A 16,227-nucleotide genomic window follows, 5' to 3' on the forward strand; every position below is an offset into this window, starting at 1 on the left:
ATTAATTTATCGTGAGAGAATAAACTACTGCGTTCTCTAGCATGTTACGAAACGATTGTGAAAACCTTTGGTGAAAAATACCCTTCGATGCACATTACATATTTGACGTGACGTAGCTTAAAGATAGTGTTATATAGACACGCGGTAGCGCTTCGAGCCAAGGTCAAGATATTTTCTTTGTTTTGCTGCTTAAGATTGAATTTGGCAATGAATAAAGGGTTCCACTTACGGCTAGGGTTATTAATAAAAACCACAAGGTAATCATTAAATAAATATATTTATTTACAAGTTAACGGCAAAATGAAATAATTATTCTGTCGATGTTTACGAAGTTGAAAACATTAAATCGGCTTTACGGGTAGTAGTAGTAGGTATTTAGTATTAAAAACTTACAGAACATTTTACATTAGCCAATATAGTACTATGTAACGACAGTTCAATTTTTTACATAAATACATACTTTATCGTAGAAATCTTTATTTTACATTAGGTATTCTATCTTAGAAAATTTTAGCATTTATCTACATATAGAGGTTTCAACTTCTTTAATATTAAACAAAATAAAGATTTTAGCATATCATCTGTACTTGATTGTTATAATTTATGCGCGAACAACATTCACTGAAGCTCTGTGGCAGAAAGTAAAACACAAGCCACCTTATTGATAAACGCAGTGCCAAATGACTACCCGCCGCGCTGAACAACCTTCGATATCTCGGAAAACATCAAGCATTATTAAAGCTCTACACGTAGGTAGAGTCGGCGTCGTTTATCACTAAGGCGGTTCACAAATATGTTAAACAGTTAAACGTTTATTATATTATACAGAGGTACCTAACTAACCATTGCACCACTTCAGAGTACCAAATATATCACTATTAATCTACAATCTTAGCTCATCTGTGTAGACTCACTTATTTAGAAAACCCTTCTACAGAAACTTATCTTTGGTAAAAAAAAATAACATTAACATACGTAACCAATCAAAAGTAAATAAAGAGTAAGAAATCACGTTCAATAAAACTTCATACCTTGTATGATAACAACATTTATGTTTAGTACATGTACATACATACAATCCATAACAATGAGATCGATTTTATCAATTATTTTTAGCGTCTGGACCTGAATCGTTGTATCACGACGAACAGTACAATCTGTACAAACTGTACAATCGATGAATTCGTTCGCTTGAACCTATCTGGTACATCGAACTGAATAAATTACCGATAATGCTCTACTCCCTAAGTTAAATTCAAAATAACGTATTCAAATAAAGACCTAAGGTTGCGGGTACGTAATGAGCATTTTATCCATTGTCTTATTTATTGGTACGGGGCGTGTCTAAATTGGCTAAGCGCAAGATGTGGTACAGAAGGTACAATAAAGTAGAAGCGAGAGCGCGCGCCCTACCCACGCGACGCTGCTATCTTAACATGTAAACAAGTGCTCAAATCGTATACATAATGGAAATATCGTGTTCTAACAACGTTATCGCGACTCATCCCGGACACTTTGTAAAGTGGCCACATATCCACGAGTCGTCCGCCGCCCGCGCCCGGCCACGTCTGCCCTAATGTACTCTCGCGCCGCTTATTATATATTCTCCACATATTCTCCGTGTAATTCTGCACTTAGTCGGCTTACAACTTGAATACCTGGCCACCTCGCACTGTGTTATAGTACAAATACCTTAATATCAATTACATTTTGAGATTTCATGACAGATTTCAGGTTCGCAAGACTTTTATAAACTAAATATAAAAATAAAGCGTTACACACTACTCTATTTTCTATATTAGGTAGGTTTTGTAGGGTGATGGCTAGTTCGTATGTGGGGTGAAGGAACGGATCACGCTAGTGTCTATTACTCTCGTGTGAATGAAAGACGTTCATCGATTGCCGAAGATGCACGCCCCAACGTCGAGGGCTTGCAGGCGGCCTACGCGCCTCGCCAACACTCAGTGGGGCTTTACCTGTAGCAAAACAACAAGATTAATGATGTGTCTCAACCACTTCTTGATAAACTAAACACTTGTTATATTTATCTATTCATTCCTAGAATAATGATAGCTTACGTCATTTGAATATTATTACGTGTCTCTTTTCTGTCCAACTAAAATAGTGAACAGTGTACCTCCCAAGGTATGTCCATGAAGGTTATAACTTATAGAGCTGTGTCGGTTGCGTTTAAGATACTAGTTATTCTCAATCCACGAAAGCCAATTAACTTTTCCGAACAGCAGAAAAAAAAAGATCAATTTACTTGGCGTAGCACTGACCGAGGCGAGATGTCGGCGCTGCACCGTCGGTCATCGCGCGGCATCACACACGTCTGGGTCGGGCGGGCTACCGTAGCCGCTGGAGGCATCGTCGGCGCCCGCGCACCCTCCCGCGTCCTTATCAACCAGCGCTGCTCCAGCCGCGCCCGCAGCGCCGCACGCATTCACACCCCCCACATATCCACCACCACCAGTTGGCGACTGCACACAAACAAAACATCAATATAGATATGTATATTTCCATAAAACAACCGATGCGCGATGTGCTGCTCGTTCTCGATATGAATGTTATATAGGACATTTTAACATGTTCATAAACTCAGAATATTTCAGGAAGCATTAAAAAAATCTCCAATTAAAATCAGGATTAGTAATACTGACAATGATATTGGTATAATTTGTTCAATAATTCAATGTATGTCCCAACAGTAGACCGTGCACGCAATCAAAAAGTCGATTAGAAATGTCGCGCGGCTGAATGGGCTCCTCCACTCGCGCGACTCATAAAATGAAATAGATTCCCCCACATTCGCATTCCGACAAGCGTTCGTACGAGAAAGATTAATGATCACAAAAGAAACATAATAAAGTGGAGATAGAATCTCCCACTAACAGTGTCCTTGTGGGAGTTATTTACTCCGCCGAGTCGACTTTTTCACGTGCCCTTTATTCCAAATGAAGACGTTTCAGAAAAAAAATCCTGCTTTAGTTATTCTACTCTATAATATAATGCATTCGATCATGGCAAATAACGGAAAGAAGGAGTAGTAGGCTCCCTATAGCATAAAATCTCATCATTTTGTAATAAATAGTTGTACCTGAGTTAGCAGTATGTAATAACTGAGGCCGTACTAAATCGATAAACGTGCAATAATGTAAATGGCCGGTTAGTCGCCACAATGCGAAGGTTGATAATAGCGTTGGTTTGCGGCTATTAAGTTAACAATAATTTAGTATAAGAGCGGTAAGCGCGAGACAGGGTTACGGTCCCACAAACCGCAATGACCCACGTCATCTCGACGGGCGCGCGATGTGCAACGTAGCTCACTCGCTACGAGACACGTAAACCAGCCGCGATGGGAACCGACACCGGCAGGCTATTAGATAATTATAGGCCATACGACACCGCAACTGTCCACTCCTACGCTATTAGGAACAATAACTGGTGCTTGAATACCTTGCCGAGTTCCCACAAAGCCACTAAAATAGAGCTGTGACATCAATAAATCGGGTCAATCAATAAGTACCTAGATGTTGTGACTCGAAGATAAATCTGTTCATAATCAAAACCGTCTAGACATTCTGAAATAGGTGTTCCATAAATATTCACCTGTAGTCCGCTCACTTGGCGGCGGATGTGTGCCAGTCCACTGGGATTGGCCGCCATGCTGGCGAACACCAGCCTCTCCTCGTAGTCATACTCGCACAGTATCTTGTTATCGCACAAATAGAATCTGTCGCCTACGCAGAACCTGCAACAAAGTTGTTGCCTTTGTTTAACACGTCGATTATATTTTATTACTCAATTCTAAATTTCATAACATTAAAGTCCTGTTCAGTGGAGAATTCGATTATACACGGTGGGGTACTCACCTGTGATTGCACTGTTGACAAGCGAAGCATTCTAAGTGGTAAACGAAACTCTTTGCTCGCATAACCATTTCGAAGGCGGGAATGACTTTGTTGCACGCCACACAGTTGCCTGTGGCACCGAATAACCTGTTAAAAATAACAAGGCTATAAACATAAAATACTTACGACTTATAAATACCAAAAGCACTTTACATTAAAGTCGTTTAAAACGTAAAAATGTGATGTCACTATAAATTGAGAGAAAAGTACGTAATGCGGACTAACCTAAGGTAGTCTCTTTTGCAGAGCATAAGATCTGCCTTGTAGTATAATTTGGAGCCGACTTCTCCTAGACGGCAGTCGCAGCATCCGCACTTGAGGCAGTCCTCGTGCCAGAATCTCTCCATAGCTTTGAGGAGGAACCTCTCGGTGATGACCTTCCCGCACTGGGCGCATAGCCGAGCGCCCCCCGTGTTACTCGTCACACTGCTGAGGCCATATTTGTTGTCTTCCTGTTGACCTGTTAACAATAAAAATGCAATCGAATACACATACACACTTATGCAGTAGCAATACATCTAGAATTCACGGAAGCAACAATATCCAAGAATCAACATTACACATGAGTTCATAAATAAACAGTAATGAGACGTAAAGAAGGAAAAGAAATGGTCTGATTTAATGATTTTCTTCGTCGTTAGTATCTGTTTATAATTGTTGGTAATACGTGAGTCGTTATGGCATTAGGCTTGGCCCGATAGTTTTCTACTGTGTAATTGCGTCAATTAATTCGAGCAAAGGCGCGCCGCGTGACATGCAGTCGTTGCTCGCTGACGTCATTAAGATGCGCATACGCATTTTTCTCACACCATAAAAAAACTGCAACATTGAAACATGCGGACTCATTATGTGCATTAACAGCACCCAATAAAACTTTATGAAGCATTCTCGCCATAAAAGGCTAAACTACAATTCTTATTTCCTTTTAAACAAATAAAGTGTTACGTGGACACATTCAAGCGAATCTGATGCTTTTTAAACCCACGTTGTGTACTGAGATATAAATAAACCTTTGGCCATTTAGCAAACAATCAGTTCCAATTTATCGGCATACGGTCCACATAATAATAGTGCGTACGTCAAACCAATCAAGGATCCAATTGAAGGGGTAACTAGGTGGACATAACTCATCGCAATCGATCACTTGCGCATCGTCGCCCGCCGCCGCCGATACGTCTCGTTTATTGGAGCCGACGTCGCGACAATAAACTTAATTGGGCTATATTAATGACGGCTCTTTAATAATAAAATAATAAAGATGACGGACGACCTCAGGGAGATGGTATTCGCAATTAGTAGTAGAGGCACGCTGCTACCGCGCTGCAGGAGGTACAGCTACCGAACAACATTTGAAATTGTATTTGCGAAACTATGAAAAAGAAACATTGAATGTATGTATTCAATGTTTTAATTGCTTTAATTAACTATTAAATTGTAAAAAATATCTCAAGCCAATTGGCTTTAGTTCAAAGACAGGCAGTTGTAAAATACTAGTAATTTCCTTTAACTCGTGCGCTCACGCGAAACGTTAAGGCTAATCAATTCAACGTGGTTCCCCTTAATATTCTGAGAACGTGTGTTCTGGCAAGTTTTCTTTGCGACACCGTCGTAGAGTAGTTTGACGTTATAGGCCTAAATCACACTTACTACTTGACTTATAGTACTCCTTTGTTTTTGTAGTACATTTATCATCATGTTAATAATTAGCAAAAAGATGACTTTTAGCAAAAAATATGGGAACAGTGTCACCTGCAAACCCATATGTGGTTTTCGTTCACTACAACAAGTTCGGTCCTCCCAGATTTGTTGAGGAAAATTGAGTAAAAGACTAGTGTACCATAGCCTTTACTCAGTTAAAATCTCGGTATTTTTCCTCGGAATGTGGTAGGTAGTAGCGGGCGTGCGGTCGCACTGGCGTGTTTTGTCCACTTCAGGTTATGCATGCCGTTAATACCATAATTACGGCCGCACATCGCTCTAATAGCCTGATCGATTTTATCGATTTACTTTGTAAACGATTATGTTGGTGAAGCAGTTTCTTTTTAATTTATTTATTTACAAGTTTTACTTGATATTGAAAACACGGGTAGGGTTACTTTGTTGACAAAATGTAGGGGAGGAAACTGATTCAATCGAGACCTGTTGAGGAGTTTAGTAGCACATACTTTCGTGACTGCAACATCAGCTAAAGGTTGTCATATAACTGCACTTTCATCGCGTTGAATAAGATCTATGTCTGCAATATTTCAACTCTACAATATTAAATTATAAGTATAACATATTAGTTTGTAAAATGTTCAAACAAATTCTATAAATACTGCTGATGTGATAAAGTAGGTTTACAACTCTTACAAAACACAAACATAGGAACAAAGACGAGTTTGTGTGGTCGGAGTGTTTGCGCCCTCCACCTGCCTTTCTCTATCAAAAGACAATAAAAGGCGCGTTAATAACGTGGACTGTACATAAATATCCGACGGTGGTAAGGCGTTTCGTATTATTTTCGTTTTATTACCTTCGGGGTCGAGAATTTGATAGAGACTTGGCTACCGTACTGCCCCGCCAGTATAATTTCGCCGACACAGCCGGTTGGCCGCCGCCAACGTATTAAGGCGCCGAAATGAAAAGAAACTCGGAAATGGATGAAAAGTAATTTATTTTAGCGCGAGCGGGCGACAATGGCAGCCTATATGCTTGTTTTGTGACACAGCAAGCAAACTGTTCAGTGTCCCGCTGAATCTCGGCACGACACACGCTTCAGGAGTAAAGGAGTTCTTCCTCCTACGTTACGACTATATTAATTTTCTAATTTCGCCGCGAAATTACTTCTAAACACGGTATCTAATTGGAATCCGTAATGGACTTTCGTTCAGAAAATCCTTTCTTACGACGAAACTCATTTCCGTTTGTTTTGGAAACTCGTGTAGAATGAGAAGCGTATGCTATTAATGTACATGTTTCATGTGAATATGTGTCACAATAAAAAATTATAGTAAAAAAATATAGCTCAACTACGATGAAATACAACCAAATTGTATAATTATGTTAAGTATATTAACAATGCTCTATTAAACATACAAATTCCTTGGATTTAATTAAATGCCAAGTTATTGTAATGAGTGAGAATCACGAGCACACCGCGCTCATTCCGTGTAATTTACAATCGTTCAATGCGTTTCACAATTAACTGCCATCCCTATATGCAATCGTTACGTGCCTATATTGATTATTTATTATTCTCGGAACAGGATTTCTACAAGGTTTTGTTGTAAATGATCAGAAACATATCTGATCTACACCATTAACTCGTTTCTTCGAATGCCGTAAAGCCCTATTGAGCAGGTTAATGTGGCTGTGGAGGATATGCGCACATGTTATGAATAGTTTTATGTTTGTGGAATAGCACTTACGACAAAGTAGAGCCAGATTGGCGCGCTAACCATAAGATTCTTTATTTAAATTTATGAGAGAATGGCCCATTTCAATCCCATTTATATTAATAGCGCTGGAATGGTTACATATTTTCTGTCGAATGAATATTCAAGGCATCTTTATGACCTAGTAGCAACAACAAGCACTACAATCCATTAACTTGTATAATGTTTTCAGCCGGTTTACAAATGTTAACGTTAAGTTTAAACTTGCTTATTATTAAGCGGCAACCCTGTTTTATTATTAAGATTCTGAGTATGAAGAAATAATGAAATGTTACAATTAGACATCACTCAAGCGCTGTGTAGGCGCGACCTCCACTACACTACAACCTGATGCCAAATGGCATCATAACAAAAGCTATGAAAGATATTGTATTTTTGTGCTAGTCACTAAATTACTTGTATGTTTAATGCATATAATAAACAACATCCTCTGTATGACTAAACTAAAGCCGACTAAAATTTCACATAGCTAACGCATTATCATAACCCCGACCGCTTATTCAATTTAATTACGAAAACAAATAATCATACGTATAATCTAGAGTGCTAATGGATTTGTATAATGACTGTGGTTGCAGCTGTTCTAAATGGTCACACAATATATTTAGTTTTAGTCGTCGGTCACTCATTAAACAATGGAGTTGATTGCGTACTCGCGATACTATTATGCGGGCCGTAATTAGATTTAACCAAATGCGGGTTTTGCATTAATAGTGATTAAAATGTAAAAAATAACAGGCAGGATGTTCGCCCTGAATAACGTACGTTACATTCTCGTGTTACTAAATACTGACGATAGCATCTATTGCGTTCAGCGCCGCACAAATAAATATGTTTTCATCAGAACAAACTAAAAACAATGGATATCCATTGCCAATAATACCTGCGAACATTTCATGAATTTTTGTAATTCAGTTTGCCTCAATGAGTGCAATTTTGCAATTCAGTTACTTGAATGGCACTAATACGAATAAAAGTAGACAGATTTCGAGCCAGTGGGAGTCGTGATTCAAAGCGAAACCGATAAAATTTAATCTATCCAATCCAGTAATTTGTCAAATAATTTTGTGATAAAAAATACTACTTTAGAATAAATAGTCAGTATACTCGTTTGTTAAATGTTAGAAAGGTTAGAGTTAGAGTAGAGCCTGTTTATAGTATATGTTATGTCGATCTGTAGGTCAGACGACGTTGGCTTTTAGCTTCACAACAACTGCAAGATTAATGTCTGCAGTTGTGTTACATCACCTTGTCTTTATAATATATCGCACGTTTTGTATCAAAATATTCATTTTCAAAACGATACTAGAACTCTTTAACCAAGTACTGGTCAGTATTACAAAGCTTACCAGAACTCCCTTAGGGAAGAACTTAATTTAGAAATATTATTGTCGTGTTTTTCTATGTCCAATTTATGAAAAAACGTAGATACGAATACATTCCTTTTAAAATTGTTAATTAGTTAATCAATTTCCATTAATTATCTCGTAATTATACACTGGTTTATAATTGAAAACTTTATTAAACATAACATTTTAAATTAATTGCTTTTTCCTTTACCTATGGAACCCTAACAGCCACACCTAATCCCGATTCTCGTTCAAATTAATTAGTTAACATATTGAATTATATTATTATAATAGTAAATGTAAACTGGTTATGGTAATGATAATGAATACATTGTGAATGGTGTTTGAAGTAAATCTGTGTGTGGAGAGCGCTAAATAACGGGGTGCAAAGGTGAAGGTGCGAATGGTTACTTATTGAAATACCAACTGACCTATGGCAAGTGGTCACCGAACACACCCTGCAAGGCTACCCCCCACCCTCCTCTATTGCCACCATCGTTAACATTTCCGTTATTAAAAAAGTACGAGACTTTGTCATCAGAGAAGTTAGTTTTTTTTAATTAAAATTATGAAATTGATATTGCTTTTACGCCGGTGCTCGCTTCCCAGCTCAACCTTGTGAAAGTTTAAATTAATTTTTGAATTAAGCCTAATGGCAGTGGTAAACGATTTCTAAGGAAAGAGTTTTCAGCAATTAAAATTTCAATTATTTGATGGCAGAAAACCGTATCTTAATTGCTTTTCATTACTGAAATAAAAAGAGTTGGCTTAAATTTGCAATTTACGAAGATTAATCAGTTTCTACAGGAAATTATTATCTAAACAAACAGATTTTATAAACGAAATTGATGATTATAAGTTTGAGCAATCGAGCTTGTGGAGTATCATTAGGTATTTATTAAACCATCAAGGTACCGACAATAATAACCTAATTATTTTAAGTAAAAAGTTATACATAGGATAAGAATACAGATATGTTTTCGGCAAAATATCTTTATCATAAATACCTCGTTTTGTAAAGTGAGCAATGAACGATTAAAAATTTGATTACGACGACAAAATCGCTTGTAATATCAAGTAGTATGTTAGTATTGAGTATACAATATTTGGCATCTTTCTGAGCTCGGTTAAAATGTCAGACTCGTACTATGTTTTCTTTTCATTTCCGATACCCTGTAGAAAAGATTTGAATACTTACTACACAGTAATATATTGTGAAAATCTAAGTTTAAAAATATGATCAACATGTAACGTGTAACATAAAAAAATTAGGTAAGTGTACAATTAATTATTGTAAATGTTTATCGGCAAGATAAATTATTCTACAAGGCTCTACATAAATGTTGCATCAATATTTTGAATATTATTACGTAACAGTTAATTAAAATGTTGCTTACTGTTACGATTTTTTATGTAAATATGGGAATAAAATGATGCAAATATTACTTATTTGCTGAAGTAAATCAAAGAGGCCCCGTATAAAATACATATATCAATGCAGATCAGTCATCCACATGACTGTATGATAGATCGTATCTCAAAACGACAATCAAACGTATACAAAGTCGAGACAATCTACGTCATAAATTATTTTCTCAGAGAAAGGCTCCGGGCGAAACTTAAGCCTGACATAAGTGGGCAATAAACTTCAGCCAATTTGGAGATTCGCATCTGGAGGCTCTTATTAAAGCCCGAAAGTTAGTCCTTTTCATCCATCACTCGTAATACGTGTGTGAGTTATTGTATGAAAAATTGAAGAATAAATTGAGTCGCTGCAGCAGCGGCGAGACATAAATCCCAACTGAGCCCTCAATATTGTTTTAAAGGGGAAGTGGCCATAAATTTTATCAGGGCCGCCCAGAGCCGCCGCGGGCGCCGCGCCGTGCCGCGCCCGCCACGCTGCGCTGCCGCCTCGCACCCGCTACTTCACAACGCCACACTGTCTTTGCAATTTTCCGCCACTGCTCCTACTGCATTTGATGCTCATGCTCATGTGAATTTGTTTTGTTATTTCAGAAGAAATTGAAATCTTCCTCATGGATAACTACGTTATCGTGAAATATGAGGTAATATCCACGGATATGAAATTGGCCAATGCGGCAATCTTCTACTGCACAGCCGGTTGTAAATTCACATGGAACTGTTGCTACTCTAGCACTGTACAGTTAGCTTCATGGAGATATGTCTACTTACATATATTTTTAGCATTGTTAAAATATACCTTGTATTCAACGTTAAATCATGACACGTTTCTGAAAGCTTCTTTGTTAGTGACATGGTTCTCAATCGACGCTCTTTGTTTTGGTTAACACATTTACAATTGGGTTTTATTATCTCAAAAGCCTTTGCCGTTTTATATTTCGCTCATGAAAACGTAGACTACAATCAGCAATACTGTAGAAAAACATAGTCGTAGTACAAGTTTGTGGGGCACAATAAAAAATCGCTTATTTTTATCAATACGATCTGGGTGTCGGACATTTCACATAAATGTGATATTGCAATATCGTTCGTCCCCTTTTTAATATCGCGACGGACGCTGCTGGGCGGTTTATGGCACAACCCTTCCCGAGTTTTATTCGCGACCTGTTTGTCCTAATATTATGAAAAAATTGACGTTGGCAAAACGAAAACGTCTCGGCTGCTTATATTTTTTGTTCCTTGATTTACTTATTGTGTAGTTGTATTTTTAACCTCTGTCCATATTTGTGTGATCCCGTCGTAACGCTACAATATTGTAGAGTCTATAGTTATATAAAAACCTATCTTACGTCAAACCTCCCTTATTAGGAAATCTCACAAGCAAAAGAGTATCGTGCTTAAAAAACTGAAATTACGTACAGTTTCGATACGCTTTAACTCAGTATCAGTACCGGAATATAAATCGCAACATTATTGTAACATTGATGTAGGCACTTTAAATAAGGCTGTATACTCACTGCTGGCGTTGTCAGGTTTGTGCATGGCCGGAGGATCTCGAATCATGGCGGACTCGTCACTCGCGCATCACACAACAACACTTATGTCCTGCAACAAAAAACATTACTTAAATAACAACAAAGAACATTGGAATTAATAGCTGTTGGTTCCTTTGTAAAAGAACCAATTCAAACGCGTTTAATGCTTATTTATCTTTTTAAAAGTCGTTGAAAGACTTAACGATATCGCCAACGTAATTACGAGAAAAACCCTGCACGAGGTCGCATTGAAAATAAACTTTGAATAAAATTATAAAAGATTCCTAGCCTTGATGAATAAAAATACTCTGCACTAGATCAAAATCGACTGCTACATAGACGTGTTTATTATAGTGGTTTCTTTTTAACCTTCTTTATTCAACAAAATAAAACTCAACATCACTTTACTTTGTAGTGTAGTATGTCTTGGATGTCTTTATTTACGAAGATTTCTATCCAGAGTTAGAGGTAGGTAATACGCTGAGAAGGCGAGCACCAGCAGCACGCGTCTCACAACGAAACCTCATTAGAATAAACGATATCCTCTCCTTACGTCCACTCCGCGAGACCTTATTACTCCGACAAACTGCCGTCAAACGGTACCAACCAGGAACACAACAATACATCTAAAATGCACCCTATCGGCTACACGTTACGATGTTCTTTCCAATAACACAGTACAACTACAGATCCAGATAATAATTTTCTGTCTTAGAAATACGCTGTAGAGTCGAATTTCAAATGTAACATGAATAACAAACGCACTATCAGGCGGTATTATTCCGTGAAGGTTGAGACGTCCAAGCAAATCTGTAAATTGAAACTTGGGGGAGGCACTAATATCTCTTGTGGCTTGTCTCGTGTGCATATTGAATGTCATCAATTTTCTCACTACGTAAAAGGCGATAATAAACAAATGCCGCAGAATTAACAAGTTCCTCCGGTAGAGGAAAGTGGAAATTTAATATCTCAGTAAGTAGGTTTATTAAACAGAAATATGTGAAAAATTATTGATCATTATAGGTAGTACTGTCACATTGCCAAGGACATTGATGATGAAGTGATTGCATTTCTAAAAGATATAGAGTTTCGTAATAACTGAAACTGAAATTATTGTCTACTTTATTATCCGTCAAATATTCGTTAATGGCCTCTAGACTTACTTTATGATAATATCTTAAACGTTAAACACAATGTCAGTTCCTTGGTAGTAATAGAACCGTTTTAGGCTTAGATCTTCCTCATAACAATATATTTGGAGAGTACAAAGCGACCACCGTGATAGAAGTACTCGTAAATAAACTGAGTCGAGTAGGAGCATACAAAGGTCGGAAGCAGACTCTTTATCATCTGGCCCTGTGGTTGCAATGAAGCGATCCATCTCGAGAATACTTTGAAACGATTTATCGGCTTCCGGCGGCGCCGGCGCAGCTCTACACTGACAGTACATAACTAAATATATTTCTAACAGACAAAGAATATAAATATTTAGAATATTATGAACTTCATAGTTTAATAATATAGAGACAATGAGATAAGTTACGTGTACTTTTTCATGGTCGAATACAAGAAGAAGAGGTAATAAAGTCATTTTTGCCCATGGTTTTTTTAAACCTATATAGAACTTCGACGCATCTCAAAAAGAAGATCCTGCTTTAACCAGATTCTACCGGTTTTGACGGTGATAATATTTTGAACAGTCTGAATAAATAGGAACGTACTAAACAGTCCTTTTTAAAAGTGTTAAGTGTGCTAATTTTATTGCTTAAAACGACGATCTCATAAAAGCCATTTTCTTCCGTAGACAGAAGAAAAAAATGTAATACTTTATCTTTTCAGTTATTTATAAAATATCTGTCCATCGTAATCATTATTAAAAATGAGACACGCTAACAAACGTGTCCACATTCATTAAAGTGGTTTTCGTAGATAACATACTTTGTCATTGGAGAATGCTTGGCACTCAGCGATCAGACGGACGGACCTCGTAGCCAATATATTATCAACCGAGGCATGGTGTCAACGTCATCGCGTCAACACGATTAACTTCTCATCCCACATTCTTGCGTAGTTTCATCAAATTAATCTTGTTTTCATAATACCCACTCTGTTTAAAGAAATCCGCAAGCTATGTTGAAACTTTGAAACAAAGTGCTTAATTAATTATTGCGATGGAATTAGTCTGCTCTATAACTTCTTCTTGATGTAGAGTTTGTAAGTAAGACGTAGTTTTAGAAAAAATAACTCATACAATATTAATAAAACAAAAATAGTATTATATTCTATTGCATTTGTAAGTTTATGTTACGAAAACTGACCTGAATGTTGACTGAACTTCTTCATAAACACATGATTTATGAATAAAATGTCAAGAATATTAGCAAGTACACACGCATAAAATAAAAACAGAATATGCTATCAAACTCGAGTGGAATGAAAAAAATTTTATAACCGCATCGAAATTCCCATCAGCACCTGTTACAAAGGCGGCTATCAAATTACCCGCGACATATCCGCGGCGCGCGCCGGAGCGAGCGCGCCTCCATCCATAAATACGGTATTCGTTATGCATTTCTCATATTCATGAATCCGTTTTATTGGCCCCAATAAAATATGAACATCTCAGAATGGATATGAGAGAGCGGGCAAATCTAATATGGATTGCTGTGCGCCGGATTCGGTCCGATCGGCGGGTGGGGACGGACAGCTGCGTCGCTGTTCGCCTTCGGCCCACACCAATACCTACCACCGCACTTTATCTCCTCGTGAGTATTCCGGATTTAATCACCCTTATGACTCTCGAACGTCTTCTATTATACTCAGACAATGGGATCTTGTAGACTTACGTCGCTACAATCACACAAAGAATGTAACATCCCCGCAGTAATCTGTCGCTACTTGTAGTGTGAGACTGACAAACGATGTCGGCGGCAGCGCCCAGCACATAATGCGAATTTAAAGGACTTGGCCCCACTAAACCACCTGAAGAAAAGGCCAGTACTTGGGCGACGTGTCAAAAATTCAACAGAGTGCCGGGATAAGTGGAATGGATGACGGGCGACGCAGTACCGGATAAAATATTCTACGTCAAATCGTACGTCACCGGCTCTCGACTTGTTCTCGCCGAGAGTACTTCGCGGAAGTCGATTATTTATTCGCTTTTACGTCAGCCATAGTATGGCTCTTTTGTGCCCTTTCCGATTTATATGCGCCCATCAGAGTTTATAATTCGAGAGAAAGCATGTGATGTTGTAGTACAAAATTTATCGAGATAGTCGACCCTCCGGGTGGATAATGGAACTTACATGGGTGATAGAGTCCTGCCTTTATTGCATAAAATGAAAATTTAATATTATTCATCTAATAACGACCATATTATGAACCGTAAAGGGTAGAGCATCGAACCCAATGTGCATTGTTTTGAAAGAGGGCGAGTAATAGTGTAGAAGTATCACTAGGTGGGTCCATTATGATTATGTTATCAACACGATCAATTAAGCAGCATTACGTTAAAATTCACCCCAGCCATCAATTACGTGGCAGCCGGCCGTCGCGTCATCAAACACGACGTAAGACTTACTATGGACATACCCTAGTTTTACACTGTTTGACATGCTAACTTTAAACGCGTATAGTGTTTTAAATGACACCAATTGTGGATAAAATGTGCATAAAATCGATATTCATACATTAACTATCGACGTAATCTGTTAGACATTCCCTTCTGACTCCGCACTGATCGAATTCATTATTCACCGGAGGAGAGCAATTAAACCTCCACTAATCAATCTCAAACTTCAGGCTGAGCTGAACTCTAATCAAGAAAACTCCTATTCTGTGAAAGCTTTTCGAACAAAATTTAACTTAATTAAAAATGTAAATTAAATTCCTAGTCGCTTCCACAAGCATGACGTCGGGCCCGCCGCGCCCCGCGCCGAGCGCTCTGGGCTTTTGATTGCAGCTAAAAGGTTTGGGATTAGTGCGCGAAAGAGCTTTCAGTGCATTTGTAGAGCTTTTAAGTGGGAAGCTTTCGCTTAAGACACTTACATACAATGTAAATTTTATGTAGATACCTACCTCGTGAGTGTATCTTAGCTACTTTTAAAACGTACAGTCTGCTCTTTTGATGCTTTAATAGCGAGCGATTTTTTCACAAACACGAGTAATGGACAAAGTGTTGTGATCGCTAATTTTGTTTGTTTAAGGAGTGTGTATCTGCAGACAAACAGCGCTAAGCGAAGGGGTTGTGGGGTGTCTGGGGAGGCGGCCAGAGGGAGCGTGGCTCTGACCAAGGAAGTTCGGTGTCCGGAAATAAACCGCCCGTAAAATTGTCAATTCCGAGGGAGCGCCGGCGCCTGGACCCGACAATTTTGAAGCGTGCGGTTCCAACCGGCCCGCTGATCTTCGTCCCGATTCAATGTTTAAAAGGCATCTCGTGTCAGCACTTTATTTTGATTTCACTACATCTTTACCTCGAGTAGGCACACTCGACTCGGAAAAGTACTTGGGCATTAAGAACATACAAGTTCGTTTGACTTCATAAGTAATATATATTTTTAATTCTGATTAA

The 16,227-nt window shown here is 38.2% G+C and overlaps 1 protein-coding gene across 2 annotated transcripts in view; it reads right to left on the minus strand.

The window, feature by feature from the left end:
* Positions 1-258: 258 nt before the first annotated feature.
* Positions 259-16,227, minus strand: part of LOC142974455 (LIM domain only protein 3-like) — a 37,921-nt gene continuing 21,952 nt past the window's right edge. The window contains exons 2-7 of one of the 2 annotated variants that reach the window (XM_076116785.1): positions 11,640-11,727; positions 4,140-4,374; positions 3,876-4,001; positions 3,613-3,754; positions 2,283-2,483; positions 259-1,976 (exon numbers count right to left, since the gene is read on the minus strand). In XM_076116785.1, the coding sequence (XP_075972900.1) occupies positions 2,313-2,483; positions 3,613-3,754; positions 3,876-4,001; positions 4,140-4,374; positions 11,640-11,685 (720 nt within the window). In that variant the 5' untranslated portion in view covers positions 11,686-11,727 and the 3' untranslated portion in view covers positions 259-1,976; positions 2,283-2,312. Of the gene's footprint in view, positions 1,977-2,266; positions 2,484-3,612; positions 3,755-3,875; positions 4,002-4,139; positions 4,375-11,639; positions 11,728-16,227 lie in introns of both variants that reach the window. The other variant, XM_076116786.1, reaches the window with a different exon arrangement.

Source organism: Anticarsia gemmatalis, chromosome 7 (genome assembly GCF_050436995.1).
Source record: "Anticarsia gemmatalis isolate Benzon Research Colony breed Stoneville strain chromosome 7, ilAntGemm2 primary, whole genome shotgun sequence".
Lineage (NCBI taxonomy): Eukaryota > Metazoa > Arthropoda > Insecta > Lepidoptera > Erebidae > Anticarsia > Anticarsia gemmatalis.